This window comes from Suncus etruscus, chromosome 6 (assembly GCF_024139225.1).
Source record: "Suncus etruscus isolate mSunEtr1 chromosome 6, mSunEtr1.pri.cur, whole genome shotgun sequence".
NCBI lineage: Eukaryota > Metazoa > Chordata > Mammalia > Eulipotyphla > Soricidae > Suncus > Suncus etruscus.
The window spans coordinates 53,329,657-53,354,845 of record NC_064853.1 but is presented as its reverse complement, the minus strand read 5'-3'; the positions used below and the strand labels follow the sequence as shown (position 1 = coordinate 53,354,845).

The following is a 25,189-nucleotide window of genomic DNA, read 5'->3' as shown; positions in this document are numbered from 1 at the left end:
TTACACCAAAGTGAAGAAAGTGGTTTTGCGGGGGCTGGAGCGATGGTACCACCAGTGCAAGGCAGCCGAACCGGGTTCCGTCGCCAACATCCCATTTGGGCCCCAGGGCACCTTCAGGCCTTGCACACGGCCGACCCGGGTTCGATCTCAGGCATCTGTAGGGTGCCCCGAGCGCCCAACCAAAACCAACACATAAAAGATAAAAATGTCGAGGCCGGAGCGATACGGCCTGGCGGGTAGGGCGTTTGCCTGGCACGCGGCTCACCCAGTCCCGTATCTGGCATCCCATATGGTCCCCGAGCCCGCCGGGAGCGAGTTGGGTTTGCTTTGTTTGGGGGCCACACCCGGAGGCGCTCAGGGTTACTCTTGGGTCAGTGCTCAGAAATCCGGGCAGGCAGGTCAGGGGACCATACTGGGGGAGGGGGAGAAAAAGACAGAGAGACAGGGAGACAGAGAGACAGAAAAGGAGAGAGGAGGGAGAGAAGGAGACAGAGGAGGGAGAAAGGAGAAAAGAGAGGAGGGAGGAGGGGGAGGAAAGAGACAGACAGAAGGGAGAGATGAGAGCGAGCGCGCGCGAGTTTTCAAACAGGTCGCAGAAGTTGGTTGGGGAGCGCAAGCGCCCGGGCGTGCAGCGCGAGCAGCGGCTACGTCGCCCTCCGCCCACTCCGCACTGCCGCGCGTGGCCTCGGAGCCGGAGCTCGCTCCCTTCGCTCCGCTGAGTCCGGGCGACGCGTCCGACGGCGGCCGCGGCCGAGTCCAAGCCCGAGCGCAAGTCCGAGCGCGCCCCGCCCGTCCTCCCTGAGCGGCCCCGCCCCGGCCGTCTCTGCGCACGCGCGCTCCCGGGGCGCCTTTTACGACGCGGGCGGCGGCGCTTGGCGGCGGCGGCGCGGTGCGGTGCGGTGCGGCGGGCGGCGGGCGGCCGGGCCGAGGGTGTCGGGCTTCGGGCTTCGGGCTTCGGGCGGCGGCGCCATGTCGCACGGCCACAGCCACGGCGGGGGCGGCTGTCGCTGCGCGGCCGAGCGGGAGGAGCCGCCCGAGCAGCGCGGCCTGGCCTACGGGCTGTACCTGCGCGTGGACCTGGAGCGGCTGCAGTGCCTCAACGAGAGCCGCGAGGGCAGCGGCCGCGGCGTCTTCAAGCCCTGGGACGAGCGGGCCGACCGCTCCAAGGTGCGCCCTCGGGCCCGGCCCGGGCTCCGTCTCGGGGAAGGGACTCCAGCCGCGCCCGCGGCTTCTTCCCCCAGTGCGAACGGGGGCTTTGCCTTCTTGGTCTGCGGGGAGAGAGCGGGGAGGCATGGCACGGCATGACACGGCATGACACGGCATGGCACGGCATGACACGGCATGGCACGGCGTGGCATGTTCCCCAGCGCTGCCCCGGTGCCCTGGTCAGCTCACCTCATCAGAACCGAGTCCAGGGCGGCGCTGCCTGCTTGGCATTCGGGCCTCTGAGTGGAGCCATTTGACACGCGAGCGGAGGGTGAGGGCTGGGCAGATTGCACACCGCCCCACACGGCTGCCAGCACCCCAGTATGATCCCTAAGCCCCTCCAGGAATGAACCCCTGGCATAGTTGGGTGTGATCCCCACCCGCCAAGAAAAAAATAAATAAAAACAAGCCGAGGGCTCCCAGGACAGAGCTGGGCGCACCCTTTAACAAGGCGAGTCTGGGAAGGCCGTCGTGGCTGCCCATTAAGAACCCTCAGATTGGAGGGTGTGTGTGGTCATTAATTTAAACACCCTGGGAAGCTGGGATGGGGGGGGCGGTTGGCTGCATTATACTCCAGGCCTAGGACAGGTCAATGCAAGAGGCGGAAATTGTAGTCTCTCAGCAAAATGTCTGTTCTCTCCTCTTCCTGCTTCCCCACCTCCCCTCCAGTTCGTTGAAAGTGATGCAGATGAAGAGCTCCTGTTTAATATTCCGTAAGTATCTCCTTGGTGCTTGCCTCTGGTTCAGTAGGCTGTGTCCTGTTGACTTATTAGGTATCCCTCCTTCGTTAGTTGTTTCCGGAAGTCAGTGGTGCTTGGTTTGATGAAAAGGGTATCCTAGGTGCTGGAGTGATAGCACAGTAGGTAGGGCGTTTGCTTTCCACATAGTGGGCCCGGGTTAAATCCTCAGCATCCCATATGATCCACCAGAAGTTACCCCTGAGTACACACACACACCCCCAATCGGGTGTGACCCAAAACCAAAAAGAAAAAGTATCATCCCTTTCTTGGTGCAAACTGGAGGTGGGAGGGTGTCTTTGTTAAAAGATAACTTGCTATGTCATAGTGAATTTCTTAGAACTATAGAATTCCAGTGCTTGGGAAGATAGTATTGACCTGGATAAATTTCCCTCCCTCTCCTCTCCAGAAGTAAGCCCTGAGTTACCATCTGATAGAACCAAAAAAGCAAGGGAAAAATAAAGAAAAAACATCAAATGCAGAGTACAATAGGTAGAATGTTTGCCTTGTACACAGTGACTTGGGTTCAATCCCTGGCATCCCAGGACCCCGAGATTGCCAGGAGTGATTCCTGAACACAGAGCCAGGAGTAATCTTTGAGCACCACTGAGTGTATATCCCCTCCAAAGACAAAACAAAAAACCAAGTGCAAATCTGAGAGATGAGTAAAAATTCCAGAAAGGAGAGGGATCTTACCCAGCATTAAAACTAAATAGACATTGCAACCCAGGTTGACCATCTTCTTTGCATTCTGGCAGATTTACAGGCAATGTCAAGCTCAAAGGCATCGTTATAATGGGAGAGGACGATGACTCGCACCCCTCTGAGATGAGACTGTAAGTGGCAAGGCCTTATGCCTTCAATAACTTTTGGTTATCTTTCATATCTCAGGTATCAGTTTATACTATAATAATATAATTTTTGTTTGTGTAAATGCCCTTCCTCACCACTTTCCTTTAAAAATTTATCTTGATCTGGAGCAGGAGCCATTGGACAGAGGGTAGGGACCTGTACTCAACCAAGTGGGTTTGATCCCCAGCACTGCATATGAGCTCTGCCAAGGAGTGAGTGATTCCTAATGCAGAGCCAAAGTAGACCCTGAATTCCCCGAATGTCTCCTCCCACTTCACCCCCCAAAATCTTGGTCTGTTCTGTGTTGTTTTAAGATGGCCATCTTTTAGGGGGCCGGAGTAATAACACAGTGGTAGGGTGTTTTCCTTGCACACAGCCGACCCAGGATGGACCCAGGTTTGATTCCCCCAGCATTTCATATGGTTCCCCGAGCTTGCCAGAAGCAATTTCTGAGCGCAGAGCCAGGGATAACCCCTGAGCACTGCCGGTGTGACCCCAAAACAAAAATGATTACCATCTTTAGCACTAGCCGCACTTCTCTTTTTTAAATAATATGGCATCTTTTTTTATCTTTTTTTTTTTTTTTTTTAGTATTTTGGGCCACACCCGGTGATGCTCAGGGCTTACTCCTGGCTATGCGCTCAGAAATCGCTCCTGACTTGGGGCACCATATGGGATGCCAGGGGATGGAACTGCAGTCTATCCTAGACTAGCACTGGGCTCTGTGCCACCGCAGAGCTCCGGCCCTCATATGGCATCTTTTTTTTTTTTTTCTTTCTTACCTTGCAGTTTCAGAGACTCTAGAAGGAACTAAGAGGAGCTCTCATATGGCATCTTAATGGTATCCTCTAAATGTCAAATGTTGATGACTTCAGTTTTCTTTTTTTTTGGGGGGGGGGTCACACCTGCCAGCGCTCAGGGGTTACTCCTGGCTCTACGCTCAGAAATTGTTCCTGGCAGGTTCGGGGGACCATACGGGATGCCAGGATTCGAACCACCGTCCTTCTGCATGCAAGGCAAATGCCTTGCCTCCATGCTATCTCTCCAGCCCCACTTCAGTTTTCTTGATAACCCAGCTACAGATCACAAATGATCATTATGAATTCTATTCCTGGGGTTAACATCTGGCCCTTGCTGGGGCCAGAGTGATGCATAGCCGTAGGGCGTTTGCCTTGCATAAGGTCAACCCAGGATAGACTGAAGTTTGATTCCCAGCATTCCATATATTTCCAAACTGAGACTGCCAGAAGTGATTTCTGAGCTGAGCCAGGAGTAACCCGTGAGCGTTGTCGGGTGTGGCCCCAACACAAAACAAAAACAAAATTTACCCCTTGCTGTTTTATACAGTTGTAATATGTGTGTTTCTGTATATTATTTGTGCGTTTGTTTTGTTAATCTGAACTCCCTCCATCTGAGTTTGCTCTGCCTTTAGTTAGCAAGGCTCTGCCAGCATTTTTCAGCTAGTGTTTCGTGAGATATTGTCTGGTGTGCCGTGGGAAAAATTCCAGTTTCATTCGTAACATGTGTCTTCGGCTCACAAGTAGACCAATCATTAGATTATTTTATAATAAAATAATTATAAAATAATTTCTTTGTGTTTATTTGATTACTATTCAAGAGAATTGCTTTATATATAGTCAATATAGACACAAAGTTAAATTTTTTAACATTTTCATTTTCTTTTTCTTTCTTTTTTTTTTTTGGTTTTTGGGCCACACCCATTTGACCCTCAGGGGTTATTCCTGGCTATGCATTCAGAAATCACCCCTGGCTTGGGGGGACCATATGGGACGCTGGGGGATCGAACCGCTGTCCGTCCTACACTAGCACTTGCAAGGCAGACACTTTACCTCTAGCACCACCTTCCCGGCCCCTAAATTTTTTAACATTTTCTAATGGTGGTGTGTCTCGTGATTTTTTTTCATGAAAAAGTGCCTTTGCACAAAAAGGTTGAGAAACACTGTGTTATACCATTCACACCACTGAATTGATAAGGGATGAAAATACTTGCAGTGACAGAACAAAAATGTTGTATCATTGATGTGATTTGAAGACCATTATGTCTTTTTATTTAAAGTTAAGAGTTTTCAAGAATTTTGGAGCCGGAGAGATACCATGTAGGTAGGTCGTTTGCCTTGCATGCAGAAGGATGGTGGTTCGAATCACAGTGTCCCATATGGTCCCCTGTGCCTGCCAAGGGTGATTTCTGAGTGCAGAGCCAGAAGTAACCCTTGAGCACTGCCGGGTGTGACCCTCACCCCCCCCAAAAAAAAAGTGTTTCTAAGAATTTTGTCAGCGATATTGAAATCATACATATTTTGCTTTATTAAACCCAAGATGTCACTGAATATGAAATAAACCATTTATTTTGTATATGATTGAGAAGGAAAAAAATAACTGCCTACAGGGCTGTCATTGACATGTCCAAAAAACAACTCACTGAGATACTTAAGAAGCCCTATTTCTGGGGCCGGAGAGATAGTATGGAGGTAAAGCGTTTGCTTTTCATGCAGGAGGTCATTGGTTCGAATCCCGGCGCCCCATAGGTCCCCTGTGCTTGAGCAATTTCTGAGCCTGGAGCCAGGAATAACCCCTGAGCACTGCCAGGTGTGACCCAAAAACCACACACACACACACACACACACACACACACACGAATAACCCCTGAGCACTGCCAGGTGTGACCCAAAAACCACACACACACACACACACACACACACACACACACACAAAAGCCCTTTTTCAAAATATAGACTGATAGATTTGAAATATGTTTTGTATTGCTGAAATACCAACACACACACATACACACACACACTAAAGCCCTTTTTCAAAATATAGACTGATAGATTTGAAATATGTTTTGTATTGCTGAAATACCAACCACCAAATTCTAGGAATATGGCTCAATCATAAGGCACTTGCCTGCCTGTGTGAAGCTTAATTTAAACCTTGGTTTGATTCCTAGTAATGCAAATAAATAAATAAATAAATATCATATTGCTAGAGAGATGGCTCAGAGGACTGAAGCAGAAGCCTTGCACACTAGGTTTGATCTCTGTTCTAGTCTGCTGTTGTTCAAAAACAGGAATAAAAATAAAATTTTGGGCCCGGAGAGATAGCACAGCGGTGTTTGCCTTGCAAGCAGCCAATCCAGGACCAAAGGTGGTTGGTTCGAATCCCGGTGTCCCATATGGTCCCCCGTGCCTGCCGGGAGCTATTTCTGAGCAGACAGCCAGGAGTAACCCCTGAGCACCGCCGGGTGTGACCCAAAAACCAAAAAATAAATAAATAAATAAAATAAAATTTTAACCATTTACATAAATGTGGAAAGGATAGACAAAATTGACAAAATATGGATTATTAAAGTAGAATAAAAATATAAGGCAAGTGGCCAGAGAGATAAGACAGCAGTTGGGCGTTTGCCTTGCAAGTGCCTTATATATATATACAGTATAAGTCAGGTCTGGAGTAATAGCACAGTTTGCCTTCATGTAGCCAACCTGGGTTCAGTCCTCAGCATCCCATATGGTCCCCGAGCCTACCAGGAGTAATTTCTGAGTGCAGAACCAGGAGTAACCCCTGAGCACCACTGGGCATGACCCATCCCCCCAAAGCAATTCATTGTATCATTTTCCCTGACTTTTTTATGTTTTTCAGTATTAAAGTATTTTTTTTTTTTTTTTTTTTTTTTTTGGTTTTTGGGCCACACCCGGTGACGCTCAGGGGTTACTCCTGGCTATGCGCTCAGAAGTCGCTCCTGGCTTGGGGGACCATATGGGACGCCGGGGGATCGAACCGCGGTCCGTCCTAGGCTAGCGCAGGTAAGGCAGGCACCTTACCTTTAGCGCCACCGCCCGGCCCTTAAAGTATTTTTTAACGTCTGTGCTTTTTATTTTATTTTTTGTTTTTTGGGTCACACCCAGCAGCATTCAGGGGTTACTCCTGGCTCTGTGCTCAGAAATTGCTCCTGGCAGCCATGAGGGTCCATATGGGATGCATGGATTCAAACCACTGTCCATCCTGGAACGGCAGCATGCTAAGGCAAACAGCCGTCCTCTGTGCTATCTCTCTGGCCCCATCTCTGTGCTTTTTAATACTGATTCAATTTAACCACATCAAATGTATAAGATGTATATTATCATTGCCCCTGATTTGGAGATAAGGAAATTGAGGCACATCTGATAATTGACAGGGCCAGACTTTAAACATAAGAAGTTTGACTTCAGAGATAGCTTTTAACTAGAGTGCTACACTGCCTCTCATAATGCTGCTCATAAATGTTCACCATTATTATTTTTCTTTCGTGCATCATTAATAGAAATCCTTTGAAGCAAACATTTGCCTTCTTAAATTACATGCATTTGGCTGCAACTGGTATCTGGGCGCCTCCTGTGTGGATGTCTTAAAATAGCCTAGAGATAGTGAGGTAGGGCTACAGAGAAGGTAACTTAGCTATTCCCAGATGGTTATTTCAGATTTTTTCCTTTGAAATAATTTTTCCTCACTAGCAATTTTGACTTTCCAAATCTCTGTTTTTTGGGCCACAACCAGGCAGTGCTAAGGGGTTACTGTTGGCTCAGCTCTCAAGAATCTCTCCTGTCTTGGGGAACCATGTGGGATGCTGGAATTGAACCCAGGTTGGTCCTGGGTTAGCCACATGCAAGGCAAATGTCCTACCTGCTGTGCTATTTTTCTGGCCTGACTTCCCAATCTCTTAAGTTTTTTGTGCTCTTTTCAAAAAAAGAAAAAAAAAATATATTTTTTTGTTTTTGGGCCACACCCGTTTGATGCTCAGGGGTTACTCCTGGCTATGCGCTCAGAAATCGCTCCTGGGGACCATATGGGACGCCGGGGGGCCGGGGGATCGAACCGCGTACGATAGTGCTTGCAAGGCAGACACCTTACCTCTAGCGCCACCTTCCCGGCCCCTATATATTTTTAAAGAATGGTAAAAAAAAAACAAAACTCCAGAGAATCCATGTTCTCCCTTGAATCCATATCTTTCTTTTACCTTTTTCTTTCCTTTCCCTTACTCTGAAAAGATAAGACAAGTAAGGATAAGAAAAAACAAATAATAAGTAAAATTTGGGCTGGAGCAGTAGAACAGCAGGTAGGATGTTTGCCTTGCATATGGCCAGTCCAGTTTCGCTTCCTGCCACCCCATAAGGTCCCTCAAGCACTCCCAGGTATAATTCCTGAGTGTAGAGCCAGGAGTTAACCCTGAGCATTGCTGATGTGGACCAAAAATAAAAAGGAATTATAAAATTGGGATCAGAGTGATAGCACAGTGGGTAGGGCATATCCCTTACATGGGGCCAACCTGGGTTCGATCCCCAGAATCCCATATGGTTCCCCATACCTACCAGGCGTAACCTTTGAGTGCCACCGACTGTGGCCCAAAAAGAAGAAAAGCAAAAAGTGATTCCATTTAAGGGGCCGGAGAGATAGCATGAAGGTAAGGCGTTTGCCTTTCATGCAGAAGGTCATCGGTTCGAATCCCGGCATCCCATATGGTCCCCCGTGCCTGCCAGGAGCAATTACTGAGCATGGAGCCAGGAGCAACCCCTGAGCACTGCCGGGTGTGACCCAAAAACCACAAAAAAAAAAAAAAAAAAAAAAAAAAAAAAAAAAAAAAAAAAAAAGTGATTCCATTTATAAGGTAATTTTATTTTTGAATGCAAAATATATTTGATTGTTTGTTACCTGATCTTTTAACTTTTCATTATGTTTCTACCAACTTAATTTTATATTTTAGTGTCCTCAATTTGGTCTTAATGTGCTGAGTTGCTTCCTTTGTTATGTGCTGCAAATGACCTAGTTTGACCCATCCCTTTCGTATTGCTTCTCATGTGATTTTAACCCACCCATTTGATTAAAGATGTGTGTTTACATGGCAGTAAATTGCCATTTCCAAAATTTGATCTCCCTCTTGATAGAACTGAGTTACTGGGACGTTTTAAAAAACTGGAACCTAACACAGTATATTTTTCCCTTTCTCAGGTACAAGAACATTCCACAGATGTCCTTTGATGATACTGACAGGGAGCCAGATCAGACCTTCAGTCTGAACAGGGATCTTACAGGAGAATTAGAGTATGCTACGAAGTAAGAACTGGGCCTCCACTCTTACCTGTTCTCCTGAGGAACATCTGGCACTTTTTCATTCGCAATCAGTAGATATGCATTAGAGTGTAACAGGCTTGCAATTTATTTTTGGCCTATCTCCTGTTTTCTTAGCATTAGACACAAGTTAAAACATCGGAGGAGGCTTGATTCTTGTCTTTGTCAATGGCATAGATTCAGGGTAAATTAAAGACTTATAAGCATTCAGCAGATCTGAATGAATGCCTCTGGTGGTCTGAGGAAAGGTTTTCACTATACCTTTTGGTATAGTAGGCTTACAGCAGGCCAAGTTAAATGTGCCCACCTTATTTCTTCACTAGTTTTTTTTTTCTAAGGATGAGTGACTTGGTTTTAGTGATAGAACATTTATCATTCCTGCTTCTTGAGGGCAGAAGCCTTATTGAGTTAGTTTTTGGTTCCAACTTGGGCAGATTCTGGCAGATGCTTGATAAATATTCACAGAATTAATTGCTTGTTCAAAGAATGAGATAAGAACCCAGGATGTTCTCAGTAAACATTTGCCTGGGAGTTCTAGAAATTGGAGCAAAAATTATTTTTGACATGGTGGTGAGATACTCATTGAATTCTAACATATGTCTTCTCTCCACACTTTTTTCATCCTCTAGAATTTCTCGTTTTTCAAATGTCTATCACCTCTCAATTCATATTTCAAAGAACTTTGGAGCAGATACTACAAAAATCTTTTATATTGGCCTCAGAGGAGAATGGACTGAGGTAAGAAGTGGTTGTTAGAAATTTCGCTTTTCCGGGCCCGGAGAGATAGCACAGCGGCGTTTGCCTTGCAAGCAGCCGTTCCAGGACCCAAGGTGGTTGGTTCGAATCCCGGTGTCCCATATGGTCCCCCGTGCCTGCCAGGAGCTATTTCTGAGCAGACAGCCAGGAGTAACCCCTGAGCACCGCCGGGTGTGACCCAAAAACTAAAAAAAAAAAAAAAAAGAAATTTCGCTTTTCCATTTGCGTGTGTGTGTGTGTGTGTGTGTGTGTGTGTGTGTGTGTGTGTCTCGTTGCATACTATAGTGATAAAAATTTAAGGAAAAGAATGAGAGCAAAAGCAAGGAATTGATTTCTCCTGATCTGTGTATTATTTTTCCTGAATTCAACACTAAATGATCTCATTTGACCTATAAGTATTTTAAAGGGGGTTGAAACAATAATGCGATACTTTTTTTACTTACTGTTTTTTTTTTTAATTTGGACCATACCTGATAGTGTTCAGGGATTATTTTTAGTGTTTACAGGTACTGCATCCGGTTTTGGGGAATAACTGGGATCAGCCAATTGCAAGGCTTATCCTTTGCTAAATCTCTGTCTTTGCCCTCTGCTAACTCTCTGGAGCTAATTATTTTCAGTTTAAAACTTGTGGGAACTGGGAAGATAGATCGTTCAAAGAGCTAGTTTACATGCTTTGCATGCAGGTGCTGGGATTCAATCTTCTGTACTGAATGTCAGAGCAGCCTCTGAACATAGGTGTAGCCACTGAGCACCACACCAGGTGTTACTTCAAGACGAATAAACGAAACTTTCCTTCATTTAACATTTTTGAGAACATGGCTTATTTCAGGCTTTAGAAACAGGATGACAAACCAGTGAAGTTCTGTTCTCATGGTACTTCCATAGTGGGGGGATGAATAAAACGTATCAGAAGAGGCTTTTTTTATTCTGAAGAATCCTGTCTCAACCCTAACACTTTTCCAAATAAATTTCTTTCAGTACAGCTATTTTGTCTAAAAATGAACCTGAATATTGACTATTCCAGTATGTGTGATCTGGGAAATGGTCAGCTTTTTTTTTTTGTTTTTATTCTTGGTGTTGGGCCACACTTGGCAGCGCTCAGTGTGCCTCTGGGCTCAGAAATCACTCCAAAAGGCTCGGGGAACCATATGGGATGTCAGGGATCAAACCCGGGTCAGCCATATACACTACAAGGCAAATACCCTACCCACTGTGCTATCACTCTGGACCCATCATAGCTTTTTCGATTTTCTTGCAGCTTCGCCGACATGAGGTCACCATCTGCAATTATGAAGCATCAGCTAATCCAACAGACCACAAGGTCCATCAGGTCACCCCACAGACACACTTCATTTCCTAAAGACTGACTAAAGCTCCCCCTGAGGGGCTTATCAATGAAGATGTATGACAACATGCTGAGAAGAACAAAGAAATGGGGCTCCAGAGCAAGAGATAGCTGCCTCAGCCTCTGTCCAGCTTTGTCTTTGGAGGCTTGCTACAGAAGCCTGGCCTACTGAAGAGTTCACACCATTGGGGAAGGTTGTGTAGCTTGAGAGGACCATTGTGGTTCTCTTAGGTTCTGCAGAAATTGGGTCTTGGCTGGTCAGCACATGGCAGTCATGAGTAATGCCTGTCGGTCCCAGTCAGTGCCATGAGATCCCAAGTGTCATGTTGCTTTATGGCAGGATTTCTTATGACTTGTTTTTTTTAAAATGGAAACTTATTGGGTTGCAGTAAACTTTTCTCAAGCCTTCTCAAACTTGTTTGTATTAGTTATCAAGAGGGTCTTCACCTTGAGATTTCTTGTCCCTGCTTGCTCCTTCTTCCTGTCATCATTCAGTATTCTTGTCAAATTATCCACCATGGCTCTGTCTGTTGTGCACAAGTGTCCAATGGTTAAAGCTCAAAGGACAGGAATATCCTGATGACTTTTAATAGGTTGGGAGATTTTTTTCTACTGTTTGGGTAAGCAATCTGGGAAGAATATTGTGGATAGCCTGGTTGAGGTAAGATTGGGATTTATAAGATTCCTCTTGGAATATTCTTAATGTTTATTAGCTTCTAACGAGTGTTAAAAACTGATAGAATTTGGAGATCTCATTTCTTCTGTTCATGGCTTTTTATTCACTGTGATTAATAAGCTTCTTAATAAATCCTTGCCAGACTTAATGTTTGTATATTATTTGGTAATATCTGGTAAAACTTTTACTGGGAACTGTATGGAGCTGTGAAGTGTTTTGTTGTTTTCGACTAGGTTGAGGATAAGAGCAACAATTAATATCACAAGATCAGTTTTTCCAGGAAAGGTCAAGCTTAATTCTACATAGTAGGTTAAAAACACTCCTACATCCACCCACATTTCGTAAAGAGGAAGGTGAGGTTTAAAACCCATGTTCCATTTCTCAAGAAGTAATTGTGAAATGACATTTATAAAAATGGAGATGCGCTGTCAAAAAACAAAGACACTCAACATTATACATCTCATTCTATAAGAATGAGAATGAAGAAAGTAAATGAGTAACACATGTGGTCTGAAAATGGACCTGAAGTTTGAGATTAAATTGTGTCAGTCAGGGGCCGGGCGGTGGTGCTCGAGGTAAGGTGCCTGCCTTACCTGCGCTAGCCTAGGAGACGGACCGCGGTTCGATCCCCCGGCGTCCCATATGGTCCCCCAAGCCAGGAGCGACTTCTGAGCGCATAGCCAGGAGTAACCCCTGAGCGTCACCGGGTGTGGCCCAAAAACCAAAAAAAAAAAAAAAAAAATTGTGTCAGTCAATTCTGTAATTGGAGACATATATTTAAAAAGAGGTCATTTGAGATGGACATTATTCTCTTCCATGCAGAAAATAGGAACAACTCATAATAAAAACTAGGATTGGGTCTAGTTCTTTTTGTTTTAACAAATACTAATCAATAAAAAATTTTTTTTGTTTGTTTTGAGGTCACACCTGGCAGCTTTCAGGAGCTACTCTTGGCTCTTTGCTCAGAAATCACTCCTGGCAGGTTTGGGGGACCATATGGGATGCTTGAAACCGAACCCAGGTCTGTTTTGGGTTGGCCGTATGCAAGGCAAATGCCCTACTGCTGTGCTATCGCTCTGGTCTCTCAATCACAATTTTAAAAGCACACACTTGTTCAAACATTATCTTCACTTTTTAGTCCTTCATCAATCAGGGATTCGTCTCGGGTCCTGAGGAGGGGTGGCCTTTCGGTAACAGGAGAGATATGAAATGTGTGCAGTGGGTGTTTCCTTGATGACTCAGAAATTTGAGTGTTCTGATTCCTTCACAAATCTGATTCTTTTGAAAATTCCTGAGAAACCAATCCACACTATTATTAGGAAAATATGCTTTTTTGTTTGTTTGGGGGCCACACCTGGCTCTCAGGTGTTACTTCTGGCTCTGTGCTCAGAAATCACTGCTGGCAGGCTCAGGAGACCATGTGGAATTCGGGAATCGGTCTGTCCTGGGTTGGCCACATGCAAGGCAAATACCTTACCTTAGTAGGTTTTAGTAGGGCCTCTAGATTTCTAAATGCAGCCTGAAATGCATTCTTCTATTAGTAATATGAAGGCATTCTGGTGGGAGATGGGCAGAGGCATGGTCCTCTCATCATTTGTTCACTCACATCAATCTCTTCTGGTATCAAGTTCTTAATGTTTGGTTTGCTGTATCCTCTGGGCCCAAGAACTCTGGTGTTTGGGTTTGTTTTGTGTGTGTGTGTGTGTGTGTGTGAATTTGATTGGTTTTTGTGTGATTTTTTTTTGTTTTTGGAGATCCAGCAGTAATCAGGCTCTGCACTTAGGGATCATTCCTGGTAGGCTTGGACTATACGGGATGCCAGGGATACTACCTGGATTAGCTGGATACAAGGCTGTACTATTGCTCCAGCCCCCACTCTGTATGAGATCTGGGGGGTTTGTTTTTGGGTCATACTTGATGCTTAGGGATCACTCCTAGAGGACCATATGTGGTGCCCGAGATTGAACCTGGGTTGACCTCATGCAAGTGCTCTTTCTGATCTTGATCTTGACCTGGGTAAAGTACTTTGTTTGCTGTTAAGGTTAAGCTGGGAGAATGAGCCCTAAATGATGGGGGATGAGCTTTATGCATTTCCTGTTTGTGAATGCCCATGTTTTCTCAGACGTGCTCCTTTGTTTGCCTCCCTGATGGGTCTTTCTGTAAAGTCTGAGCCCTATTTCCACTTCGGTGCATGAGGTGCACGGGAGCAATGGATGATCTCAGTGTTGATGGAAGAAGCCCTTTTCTTCTAAGCATCCAGAATTGTGGTATTTTGCATCCTATTTGTCCGCCAGCCATTGCTTTTCCAGTGCAGCGCTAAGGTATACACGGTCCATGCCTTTTTGTCCAGCCATCCTTAATGACTTATTTTCCCAGGGTCCTTTAGAGAATCATCAAGGCCTCACACTGGTTTTACAGCGTATAAAGCCTCTCCATTCGCCCTCATTTAGGCCTCACAGGAAAGCTGTGAAGGAGGCAGGGTGGTTATTATCACCATTAAAGAGTTCAGAAAAGCAGGTGCAGAGGCCACATTAAGAGAGTAATCCGGAGATTGCTGTTTATGTACATCCCCTCCTGGAGTCTCCGGCTGTGCCCTATCTTTAAATGGAGATTAGAAAAAAAGCAAAACAAAACAGATGGTCTCTCAGGGTCACTTCAGATTCCAGGGCTTGCTTATTCCATTAAGGCCACGGTTCTGGAAGAAGGTACGAAAGCAAGCCTGTGGCGGTGGCTACCCAAGACATTTCTTTTTCTTTTTAATTATTTGTGAGATGAAAGGAGAGAAGAGGAAATGAGGGGGAAGAGTAAAGAAGAGAGGGAGAGGAGAGAAGAGGAGGGAAGAGGAAGTAGGAAGAAAATAGGAAGGGAGGGGAGAAAGGAGAAGGAAGAGGAGGAGAAGGGAGAGAAGAGGGCATGAGAAGAGTGGGGAGAAAAGAAGAGAAAGGAAGGGAAGGGGAAGAGGGAGGAAAGGGAAAAGGAGTCGAGAAGTGTGGGGCTCTCTACCCAAGACCCTGAATGAAGAGAAAGTGGGGCCCCAAGTGGCGTGAGGAGGGCCCAGGTGCTCTCAGACCGGTGTGTGGCATCCGGGACATCTGGGCCATCCGGGCACCCGGGGCTTCCGGGACGCTCAACATGGCCTTTCGGGCGGGACGGCCGGGACGCCCGCTTCCGGGTTCCGCGCGAGCCGTCCGGGCCACTTCCGGCGGCGCGATGGCTGGCTTCCCGGGACTCGAGCGGAACTTCCGGCGGGGGCGGCCGAGGGGCGAGTGTGCGTGTCTGTGTGCGGGAGCCGGAGGGGGACTCGCCGCGAGGTCTCGGAACGCCCGGGGAGTGGAGGTAGCCGGGGGCCGAGGCCCGCGGGCCGGGGGGGCGTGGGTGGGGCCGAGGGGACCCCGAGCCCAGCCCGGAGGCGGGGAGGCGGAGAGGGCCCCCCCGTTGCGGTGGGGGCGGGGAGGGTGGCCGGTGCGGAGAAGGCTCGGGTGGGGCCCCCACATTCGAAGCGGCGTTCCCCTGTATCCACCCCTAGAGTCTCTCATCCGCTGGAACGTCCCTTTGTGGGCTGGAGCGCGACCCCCTGGGCCTTGGAGACGCTCCCGCTCTAGGCAGTGGGGTCCCCCCCAATCATGGGGCAAGTTCTTGCTGGGCGAGAGGCCCAGGCTCGCCTCCGAGCGGGCATCATCACTCCCAAAGGAGGGAAAAGTGGGGGGTCCTAGTTGAGCTCCGGAGGGGCGCTGCTCCGAGGGGACAGGGACCTCAGGGTCCGAGCAGCGGAGGGTCCAGCGATGCAAAGGAGGGGGGCCTTCGGGAGTCCTCATAGGGTGGGCTTCTCCACGAGGGTGGGTGGGCACCTGGAGTCTGCAAGGAAGCTTGCGGAGGGGGCTTGGGGAGCTGATGCTTTGGGGGGATCTAGTCGGATGACTGTCCTTAGTGCCTTTGGGAGCTCTGATAGTGGGATTAAACTAGGGGTTGGGGGACCCCGTCATAGGTAGCAAGCAGCAACAGCAACAGGTCAAGCCTTTCAGGGTGGGTATGGGGTGGCAGTTGGGGTGTGGGTGGCCAAGGGGAGTCCCCGTGACTTCTAGGGCCTGGGTGGGCGGGAGTTGGAGCAAGTGTGTATGTGTGGGGGCGGAAGGAGGGGCTGGAGCAGATTTCAGGGCACCACTGTCCCTGTCATTTGCCAGTAGGCTGGGACTTGGGGCGGAGGCACCCCGGACTCCGGAGGAGAGGGGGTAATCGGACTCTGGAAGAGTGGCTGCTGGCTGAGTGGTAGGTGAGGGGAGGCAGCAGGGGTCCCTCAGCATCTACCCACATGTGGGGGCAGGCTGTGTGTGGCCAGGGCTGAGCAAGGCATAGTAGGGATGTATCAGATCTGCTCTGGACCAGGTCAAGACTTCTTTCTGCCTTCTCTGTGACAGGACGGACCTGGGGTGCTGGAGTGGGGCGGAAGCTTGGAGGGCTCTGGGTTTCTCATTCTGAGTCCCGAGACGGGCCTGATGTTGCTCTTGTCTGCTCTGGGGGGCTCACACAGGCCCCAGCCTTGGAGCCTTGCGGTGTATGTGCGGTAACACCATGTCTGTGCCCCTGCTCACCGATGCTGCCACTGTGTCTGGAGCTGAGCGGGAAACGGCTGCGGTAAGCACCCTCGGGAAGCCAGAGCTGGTGGGACAGCGGCAGTGGGGAGGCAGGAGCCGTGGCCAGCAGTGGGAGGACAGGGACGGAGTGCTGATTGGTGACTGGTCCTCTTCCAGGTTATTTTTCTACACGGACTTGGAGACACGGGGTGAGTGCTGGGTTTGGGTGTGGTAAGGAGAGGGGAGAACAGTGGGGCCCAGTGGGGAGTACAGAGAGGCCGGATCTTTCCTTCTTCCTTTCCACAGCGGTGCCTTTTCTCCCTTCCCTGACAGGCACAGCTGGGCTGACGCCCTCTCCGCCATCCGGCTTCCTCATGTCAAATACATCTGTCCCCATGCGTGAGTGTTCTTGGGGATCAGCTGGGGGGAGGGGTATTTCTATGGTCCCAGACCTGGGCGCTTCTGCCAGCTGCTTCCTGGGGCTTAGGTCTAGGACAGTTGTCAGTATCCTTTTATCCTGCACTCTTGTGGGGCCCCAGGAATGGGGTTCATCATTAGCCCCTCCATACTTGGAGCCACCCTGGCCCCTTCCCCAAGTACTCACCGATCTAGCAGGAGCTGCGGCCAGAGTGCTGATTGGGCTTCTCTACCAATACTGCTGATGCCCCAAGCACAGACTCCAGCCCCAGGTGGCAGGTTGCTCGGCAACACCCAAACACAGGCCTGACCTGCTGGGAGGGGCCCTCTAAGGGATGCTTAACCCCTCCCTGGCATCTCCTTTGCCTTCCTGCCTTCTGAGTAAGCTGTCCCGTCTCCCCCTCCAGGCCTCGAATCCCTGTGACACTCAACATGAAGATGGTGATGCCCTCCTGGTGAGCTGGGGGAGGCTAGGAAGAGATGAGGGGCTACGGCAGGTTGGCTGGGGTCTTCCAGTGGTTGCCAATGACTATTCCGCCAGGTTTGACCTGATGGGGCTCAGTCCAGATGCCCCAGAGGATGAAGCTGGCATCAAGAAGGCAGCAGAGAACAGTAAGGCCTCAGCCCTACCCCAGCTTCCTTACCCACCTCCAAAGCACTGGCCAGTCCCGCTGTCTGGTTCCCTTCCCTGGACCCCTCCAGTGGACAGCCCCCATTCCAATGATACCCTTTCCCTCAGTCAGGGCCTTGATTGAACACGAGATGAAGAATGGGATTCCTGCCAACCGCATTGTCTTGGGAGGCTTTTCACAGGTGAGGAGTGAGACTGTAGGGGTGGTGGTGTGCAGGTGCGCTGTACCCTCATAACTTCATTCACTCCTTCCTCTAGGGTGGGGCCCTGTCCCTCTACACAGCTCTTACCTGTCCCCACCCTCTGGCTGGCATAGTGGCTCTTAGCTGTTGGCTGCCCCTGCACCGGGCCTTCCCCCAGGTGAGTGAATCCAAGACCCTGCCAACTTTTGAGTCTCCTTATGGCCCGGCGCTGGTCCCAAAGCACCGGCATGGTCCTGAGTCCTCTCTGGCCCATAGGCAGCCAATGGCAGTGCCAAGGACCTGGCCATTCTTCAATGCCATGGGGAAATGGACCCCATGGTTCCTGTACGGTTTGGGGCCCTGACAGCTGAGAAGCTCCGGTCCATTGTTACCCCTGCCAGGGTCCAATTCAAGACCTACCCAGGTGTCATGCACAGCTCCTGTCCTCAGGTTAGTGGTAAGGTCCCTCATCCCCTCCAGCTCTATCCTCCAGGAGCTGCTCACAGCCCCTGCTTTTTCCCTAGGAGATGGCAGCAGTGAAGGAGTTTCTTGAGAAGCTGCTGCCTCCCGTTTAACCAGACTCGCTGGTCCCCAGCGCTGTCCCCAGTTCACAGGGGACCCAACACGCGCAGCACCATCTTGGATCTGAGCCGGTCAAGCCCCTGTCCCCATCCTCCCTGACCTGTTCTCTTCCCACAGGCCTCTGGGGCAGGCGGGACGAGCCCGGCCAGGCCTTCCTTCCTGACCTCAACCACCTGGCTCTCTGCAGCCAGCGGTGGGCCGCTTTCTTACCCCATTTCCCTGGAGGTGGGCCCCCCGGCAGCAGTATTGGAGGGGCTGTAGGCAGCGGGAGAAAGGGGCCCAGCCGCTGACCCACTCACTCAGGACCTCACTCACTAGCCCCAGTTTGGGCCCCCTCCTGTGACCTCAGGGTTTGGCCCATGGGGCCCTTCTAGGCCCCACCTACTACCCACCCTACCTGATTCTGCCCAAGTATTGTGTGTGTCTCCTATCTCCACTCCAGCTGCTTCTCAATCATGAATGTGTCTGTGGCCCGGGCCCCCTTGCTGCTGTGGGCTGCCTGCCCTGGAGGGAGTGGTGGTCAGGGGCAGAGTCCTTGGAGGGAGCCTTCCTTCAGCCGTTTTTCCCAACTTGGGGGCTGGGCCCTGCCTCCCCGTTACCTTCCTTCCCTGCAGGCCTGGCGCCTGCAGGGTTGGACTGAGGCTCCAGGTGTCCCCAGCTATCTCATTCCCACCTTGTCCCCACTCTAGGGCCCGGGGCAGTGTGGGGGGAGTTATGTCTTGTCTTCTGTCTTCATGTGGTTTTGGGTGTTTTTCTCGTTGTGTCCTGGATTCCGATAAAAATTAAAGAAGTTGCTTCAATCTCAGGACTGACTAATTTTGTTCCAGGAGTAGTGACCATCTCAGACTGCTTAGTGTACGAAAACCTTTTTACTTAAATATGGGAGAAAGCTCCGTCATAGCCATATATATTAGTGCCCACAAGGAGGGGCTTTCCTCCCAGGGCTCTGCCTTCCTGACTTGCTTTGTTTTGGTAGTCCCAATGGGTGGGTTTGATGACACTGGAAGAGTGAGAGACCTCTAATTCCTGACCACGAAGCTAGTGGCCTGAGGCTTGATGGATGCAGCAAACCCTGCTAGGGTTTGAGGTAGGGGAGGCTCTGTTGTCCCAGTTTTCTTGCCAGAGGCTGAAGAGCAAACAGTTTTTCTCTTCTGATCGGTCCCTGGTCGGAGTGAGGCCTCAGGCCTGTGCACCAAAACCTGAAGGATTCTGCTGCTGCCATCGCCACAGGTCCTCACCTTCAAGAGGCCCAAGTGGGGTATCAGCCACACTGCGATGTGGAACCCCTCCACCTGGGCATCCCCATCCTAAACCCTCTGCCAAGGGTGAAGGCCAGCACTTACACATCCTATCCAGCCCTAAGGCTGCGGTCCAGCCCAGCTCCTCTCGAGCCAGGCTGGGGTTGGCGTAACAAGCAGCCACATCACCTTCTCGCCGTGCCACCACCTTGTATGGTATCTGCAAGAGATGGGTGGTCAGGACTTGACTGACAGCCACCATGAATCTCATTAAGGGAGGGTTGCACTTTCTGTTCCCACCCCCACTCCCTGCAAGCCAGCTCACTACTGCCAAGGGAGCAAGAGGGCGGGACTGGCAACTCACCTTCTTCCCGGAGGCCTTCTCCATGGCCTGGACCATCTGAAGCACGGAATAGCCTGTCCCTGTACCCAGGTTGTAGATCTGTCCAAGAGAGGAGAATTGGATTGGGGAAGGGCTATCTACCCTCTATACTGCATTTGCCCAGGACTCCATCATCCCCTTATCCCCACTTCCCTTCATCGTACCCGGCAGCCACACTGCTCCTTCAGTTTCTTCAAGGCTGCTATGTGTCCCTTTGCCAGATCTACAACATGGATATAGTCCCGGACTCCTGTGGCAGAGGCCAGGTTTGGGTGACAGGCTCAGTAATTGGCCCCCAGTTTCCCTCTGGGTCCCCATTCCTGGGCTCACCTGTGCCATCCTCTGTGTTATAGTCATTGCCAAAGACATTCAGCACCTCCCGTCGTCCGATTGCCACCTGGTATAGAGATGAGGTCAGCTCCTCCCAGACCCTCAGCACTGGCTATACCCCTCAGCTACCCCCTTCTCCCTTACCTGGGATACATAGGGCATGAGGTTGTTGGGGATGCCTTGGGGGTCCTCCCCAATGCAGCCTGAAGCATGGGCGCCAATGGGGTTGAAATACCTCAGCAGAACTGCATTCCAGGCCTGTTGGGACAGGGTGGGGTGGAAGCAGGTTGCAGACTGTATTTTCCAGAAGAATCCAGAGGCCTCCCCCTCCCACCACTCATCAGTCTCTTACCTAGCCAGGCAATGTTGTGATAGGGACAAGTCCCCAACACACAGTACCCTCATTATCTCCATGACATCCCACTCTCAGACTCACATGTTAACAAGTCAGGGCTGGGTCTCACCTGGTCTGCCTGGCACAGATCTCGGATCATTTCCTCTATGAAGAACTTAGATTTGCCATAGGGGTTGGTGCAGCCTCCTGTGGGGTGAGCCTCATCCAGGGGCAGATACTGGGGGTTTCCATAGACGGTGGCAGAGCTGCTAAATACCAGGTTCTTCACCCCATGGGCCTTCATGATCTGGTCAAAGAGGGAGATGTTAGTCTACAGTTAACCCACAGGTGGGTGTGGCTGAGGCCTGAGCACACCCATTAACAAATGAGGAGACTAAAGCTGAATGGCAAGGAGACATTCAAGATGATACAACTGGGAAACCAGGGATGTGGCTCAGTGGTAAATGTTTTGCATGTATGAGACTCTAGGTTAGATCCCTGGACACACACAGACACACACACAACTGGGAAGCCAGGGATGTCACACACACACACACACACACACACTTCAGCAGGCTGGAGTACATATTTTATAACAGGGGTCTCAAACTCGTGGCCCTCCATACAGCATTTTGTGGCCCGTGGCCGGCCTTCAAATATCGCAGTATTTGCGATTATTCGCTTACCAAATAATCACAATAAAAATCGCATTAGTAAGAAAAAATGGCATTAAACATTTGCATATCCCAAGCAGTTCCGTTTGGGGTATGCAAATGTTTAATGCGATTTTTTTTCTTACTAATGCGATTTTTTATTGCGAATATTCGGTAAGCGAAATCCCTTCTGTGGCCCTGCCTCACCCCGACTTTGCCTTCTGCGGCCCCCAGGTAAATTGAGTTTGAGACCCCTGTTTTACATGCAGAAGACCCAGATTCGATCCTCTGTACTGCATGTGATCCGTAAGCACTGTCAGCAGAGCAGGAAGTAGTCCCTGAGCACCACCAGGCTGTGCATGTTAAGCAAAAGCACACTAGCCCTTTGAGCCACCTCCCCAGCCCCTTTGTAGTTCTTCTCTGTTTGGCATTGCCCACTGGAGGCCTTCCCAGTGTCTGTGTCCTTGCCCCAAGTCTCACCTCCAGGAGCTGGATGGTCCCTATCAGGTTAACTCGGTAATAATCCAGTGGCTTCTGCACTGACTCTCCCACAGCCTTGAGCCCCGCAAAGTGGATGACGGCCATGAAGCTGTGCTGTAAGGGCAAAGTGGGGCTCAGAGGGAGCTTGACAGGTCTAGGTCCTCAAGAGAGTTCCGCTGCCTGCCAACCCCTCACCTTCTGGAAGAGATGATGCAGGGCTGCCTGATCCAAGATGTCCATCTCCTCAAACTCCACAGAGCGGCCTGTCAGCTCCTGAATCCTACGGAGGCTCTCGGGCAAGGCACCTCTTCCTGTGGAGCACACAGAGGCCATCAGCATCACAGAGGGTGGGGTGGGCCCTAGGTTCTGAGGGTTTTCCTTTCATCCATATTCCCGCCTGTGGGCCGGGTGGTGGCGCTGGAGGTAAGGTGCCTGCCTTGCCTGCGCTAGCCTAGGACGGACCGCGGTTCGATCCCCGGCGTCCCATATGGTCCCCCAAGAAGCCAGGAGCAACTTCTGAGCGCATAGCCAGGAGTAACCCCTGAGCGTCACAGGGTGTGGCCCAAAAACAAAACAAAACAAAACAAAAAACAAAAACATATTCCCGTCTGTGCTCACCGCGGATGGCATTGTGGAAGTTGTCGATGACCACAGGTGAGTAGCCCGCTTCCAGCAACTCCAGCACCGTGTGGCTGCCGATGTAGCCAGCCCCACCTGTTACCAGCACCTTCTCTGCCATGGACCTGGCTCAGGACAGTCTCAGAGACTGCCACAAGACCTACTCGGGGCTCTTTTTACTAGATGGCTTCAGTAGTGTGACCTGGTAAAAAGGGGGCTGGAGTCAGCCAAGGTCGAAGAACCTTCAGTTTGGAGCCTTAAGTTTGGGGTCCACTTAGTTTCTCTTGGCTTTAGTTTGCACCGCAGGAATGGGTTCTGGGAACTGTACAAACAACAGATGGAGGTGTGTGGGTGAAGTGAGGTGACTAAAACTGCCACATGGCACAGGTTTTCTAGATGGACCTAAGGATGGGGAGAGGTTTCATACTTAACAGAAGTGTGGGGTGTGGGTACTGGACAGAGACAGGAAAGCAGGTCTGGGGACTTGAGGAGCCCAGGAAGGGGTTCAGTTCAGGACGTCCAGTCCCTCTGCCCCACTCAGTGGAGCTGGGCTCCTCTACAAAGACTAACCTGCATCAGGCAGTCCCCAAGATTAGCTGGAAGGAAGCAGGAAATACACCAGAGGGCTCAGGGTGGGGTTCTTTGCCAGGAGGACTGAGCCAATCTTGGCAATCCAATAGTGGGTCTCCACCTCAGGGCAGACAGGCTGGCTAGGCTCCGATGGGTCATCCTGGCTTGGAGCTGAGGATCCCGCCCCACTCTCGGCAGCACTGGGCCAGCCTTGTAGACGTGGCCTTGGCCTCAATTCCACTGCCAGGTGTGCACCTCCGCCCTGAACAAACTCTACGGGTAGAGGGGGAGAGCAAGAGGAGGGAAGCCCGACACAGAGGCCTTTCATTTGGAGTGGCCTTTCCCTTCTGGGCTTATCCAGTTCTAACCCATTGCACTGGGCGCCCGCTGCGTGCCTGGTACCAAAGTGGGCACTTTTGCATTATTTTCCTGAATTCCTCCAACATCCCGCGGAGGCAGGTGCTATTTGCAGGCAAGACAGATCCTTTCTTTGCCGGAGATTGCACAGCTACAGAGAGGTGGTGGGCAGGGTTCGGATCCGGCTCGGCAGGCATGCGGCCCTCCCTCTCCACGGCTTCCCGCCGGATTCAGCTCCGGATTCCAATCGCCCCCCGCCCAACCCCGCGGTGCTCCAGCGAGCTCTCAGTGCGGATGCTAGCATAGCGATCGCAAAAGGACAGGAAGCTAGCGAGGCCGGGTTAGCCCTGGGCGGACCGTCCGGCCTAGGGCGGTGCTCCTCGAGCTGTGCGTGGGCACAGGGTCGAAGGGACTCGGACGCAAGCGGGAATGAATGAACCCGGCCGCCCCAGCCGCGGGAGTAGAGGTGGAAGCCAAGGGGACGATGCCCAGCACGCGGTCTGGGCCCCCAGACTCTCCCTCTTCATCCGCGGACACCCCGAGCCCCCGAGAACCCGCCCTGCCCTTCTTCACCGCGCGAACCTGCTGCTGCTGCAGACAGCCAAGCCCGCGCTGCATCCAGCGGCGCCGCCTCCCGCGCCCCACGCCTGGGCCCCTTTAAGAGCCCGTCCGCCTGCCCGCCCCCTCCACGCCCCTCGGGAACGTGTCACTACGGGGCGCGGGGAGGCTCAAACGCGCAGCGGCTTCACGGCGCTTGCGCGGTGCGGGCCCAAAGGGTGGTTCACGTCCTGGCCGACCGACGGAGGTTGGGTCTTAGGTCTCTGTCCCTGTAACCATGCCCGGGGCTAACTTACGTTAGCAAGCCGGGTCCGTAGGGCTCTTCGAAGCTCCCAGCAAGCGTTTTGCGCTTACTGAGAGTTTTCCAATCTTAATCTATTTAAACCCCAAAATCCAATAGCAGGGCGTTTGCTTTGCACGTGGCCGACCTAGGATGGGCCCAGGTTTGATGCCTGGACTCCCATATGGTCCCCTGAGCCTGCCAGGAGCGATTTCTGAGCACAGAGCTGAAAGTAATCCCTGAGCACCGCTGGCTGTGACCCAAACATAAAAAAGTGAAAGAAAGAAAGAAAGAAAGGAAGGGAAGGAAGGGAAGGAAGGGAAGGAAGGGAAGGAAGGAAAGAAAGAAAGGAAAGAAAGAAAGGAAAGAAAGAAAGGAAGAAAGGAAGGAAGGAAGGAAGGAAGGAAGGAAGGAAGGAAGGAAGGAAGGAAGGAAGGAAGGAAGGAAGGAAGGAAGGAAGAAAGGAAGGAAAGAAGGAAAGAAGGAAGGAAAGAAAGAAAGAAAGAAAGGAAAGAAAGGAAAGAAAGAGAGAGAAAGAAAGAAAGAAAGAAAGAAAGAAAGAAAGAAAGAAAGAAAAGAAAGAAAGAAAGAAAGAAAGAAAGAAAGAAAGAAAGAAAGAAAGAAAGAAAGAAAGAAAGAAAGAAAGAAAGAAAGAAAGAAAGAAAGAAAGAAAGAAAAGCCAATAGTGTTCGGGATCGTTCATTTCTGTGAAACAAAGGCCTTTGGGGATGGGGTGGGGGAGGAGGTGGCGTTGTGAAGAGAACCAGAGGCTGCTGGTTCGTGAAAATGTAGTCCAAAAAGCAGAGAGCTGATTGCAGACCATGAAGCGAAAAGCTTACTCAGCCCGCACTCACACAGTGTCCCCAGCTGTAGGGAAGGGCCTGTCTGCACCCTGAAAGCGAGTTCTGTTTGGAAAGGGATGGATGACACCTGAGCAGAGAGATGTCAAGTGCTCCTCATAGTCTATAAAGAAAGCCTGTGCCCATCTACCAGGAAGGATGGCAGAACATGAAGGTCATGGAGCTAATAGTGACCAGAGCAGTGCCTGCCTGCCCAGGCTCAGAAGAGTAGGTGTGGGCCCCGGAGAGATAGCATAGCAGCCTTTGCCTTGCAAGCAGCCGATCCAGGACCAAAGGTGGTTGGTTCGAATCCCGGTGTCCCATATGGTCCCCCGTGCCTGCCGGGAGCTATTTCTGAGCAGACAGCCAGGAGTAACCCCTGAGCACCGCCGGGTGTGGCCCAAAAAACAAACAAACAAAAAAAAAAAAACACAGAAGAGTAGGTGAGTGTGGAAGGGGGGAGGGGTTTTGT

General features: G+C 50.5%; 3 protein-coding genes across 3 annotated transcripts; 2 read left to right on the top strand and 1 right to left on the bottom strand.

The window, feature by feature from the left end:
* The first annotated feature begins 908 nt into the window (after positions 1-908).
* Positions 909-11,843, top strand: PITHD1 (PITH domain containing 1). The gene is made up of 6 exons (XM_049775210.1): positions 909-1,167; positions 1,876-1,919; positions 2,702-2,779; positions 8,799-8,903; positions 9,548-9,656; positions 10,933-11,843. Exons 1-6 carry the CDS (start codon positions 970-972, stop codon positions 11,032-11,034), a joined length of 636 nt encoding a protein of 211 aa, XP_049631167.1. The 5' UTR covers positions 909-969; the 3' UTR covers positions 11,035-11,843.
* A 3,072-nt stretch (positions 11,844-14,915) lies between these two features.
* On the top strand, positions 14,916-18,878 carry LYPLA2 (lysophospholipase 2). Its single transcript, XM_049775031.1, has 10 exons — positions 14,916-15,031; positions 16,224-16,327; positions 16,444-16,475; positions 16,600-16,665; positions 17,091-17,138; positions 17,225-17,295; positions 17,423-17,496; positions 17,573-17,674; positions 17,773-17,946; positions 18,021-18,878. Exons 2-10 carry the CDS (start codon positions 16,250-16,252, stop codon positions 18,069-18,071), a joined length of 696 nt encoding a protein of 231 aa, XP_049630988.1. The 5' UTR covers positions 14,916-15,031; positions 16,224-16,249; the 3' UTR covers positions 18,072-18,878.
* Positions 18,879-18,938: 60 nt separating this feature from the next.
* On the bottom strand, positions 18,939-23,702 carry GALE (UDP-galactose-4-epimerase). Its single transcript, XM_049774924.1, has 11 exons — positions 23,632-23,702; positions 22,114-22,318; positions 21,691-21,806; positions 21,496-21,609; positions 20,493-20,669; positions 20,173-20,286; positions 20,029-20,095; positions 19,863-19,948; positions 19,681-19,758; positions 19,422-19,536; positions 18,939-19,316 (listed from the first exon to the last, which is right to left on the bottom strand). The coding sequence occupies exons 2-11, from the start codon at positions 22,232-22,234 to the stop codon at positions 19,258-19,260; spliced, it is 1,047 nt and encodes a 348-aa protein (XP_049630881.1). The 5' UTR covers positions 22,235-22,318; positions 23,632-23,702; the 3' UTR covers positions 18,939-19,257.
* Positions 23,703-25,189: the final 1,487 nt, after the last annotated feature.

Bases quoted from the DNA above. Each gene is read 5' to 3' on its own strand.
- PITHD1 (XM_049775210.1), top strand. From the start codon at position 970: ATGTCGCACGGCCACAGCCACGGCGGGGGCGGCTGTCGCTGCGCGGCC. The intron at 2,780-8,798 runs GTAAGTGGCAAG...TCCCTTTCTCAG, and splicing joins CACCCCTCTGAGATGAGACT to GTACAAGAACATTCCACAGA. The intron at 9,657-10,932 runs GTAAGAAGTGGT...ATTTTCTTGCAG, and splicing joins TCAGAGGAGAATGGACTGAG to CTTCGCCGACATGAGGTCAC.
- LYPLA2 (XM_049775031.1), top strand. From the start codon at position 16,250: ATGTGCGGTAACACCATGTCTGTGCCCCTGCTCACCGATGCTGCCACT. The intron at 16,476-16,599 runs GTGAGTGCTGGG...CTTCCCTGACAG, and splicing joins CACGGACTTGGAGACACGGG to GCACAGCTGGGCTGACGCCC. The intron at 17,497-17,572 runs GTGAGGAGTGAG...TCCTTCCTCTAG, and splicing joins TCTTGGGAGGCTTTTCACAG to GGTGGGGCCCTGTCCCTCTA.
- GALE (XM_049774924.1), bottom strand. From the start codon at position 22,234: ATGGCAGAGAAGGTGCTGGTAACAGGTGGGGCTGGCTACATCGGCAGC. The intron at 19,537-19,680 runs GTGAGTTGCCAG...CATCTCTTGCAG, and splicing joins AGAAGGCCTCCGGGAAGAAG to ATACCATACAAGGTGGTGGC. The intron at 19,317-19,421 runs GTAAGTGCTGGC...GGCCTCTTGAAG, and splicing joins CTTAGGGCTGGATAGGATGT to GTGAGGACCTGTGGCGATGG.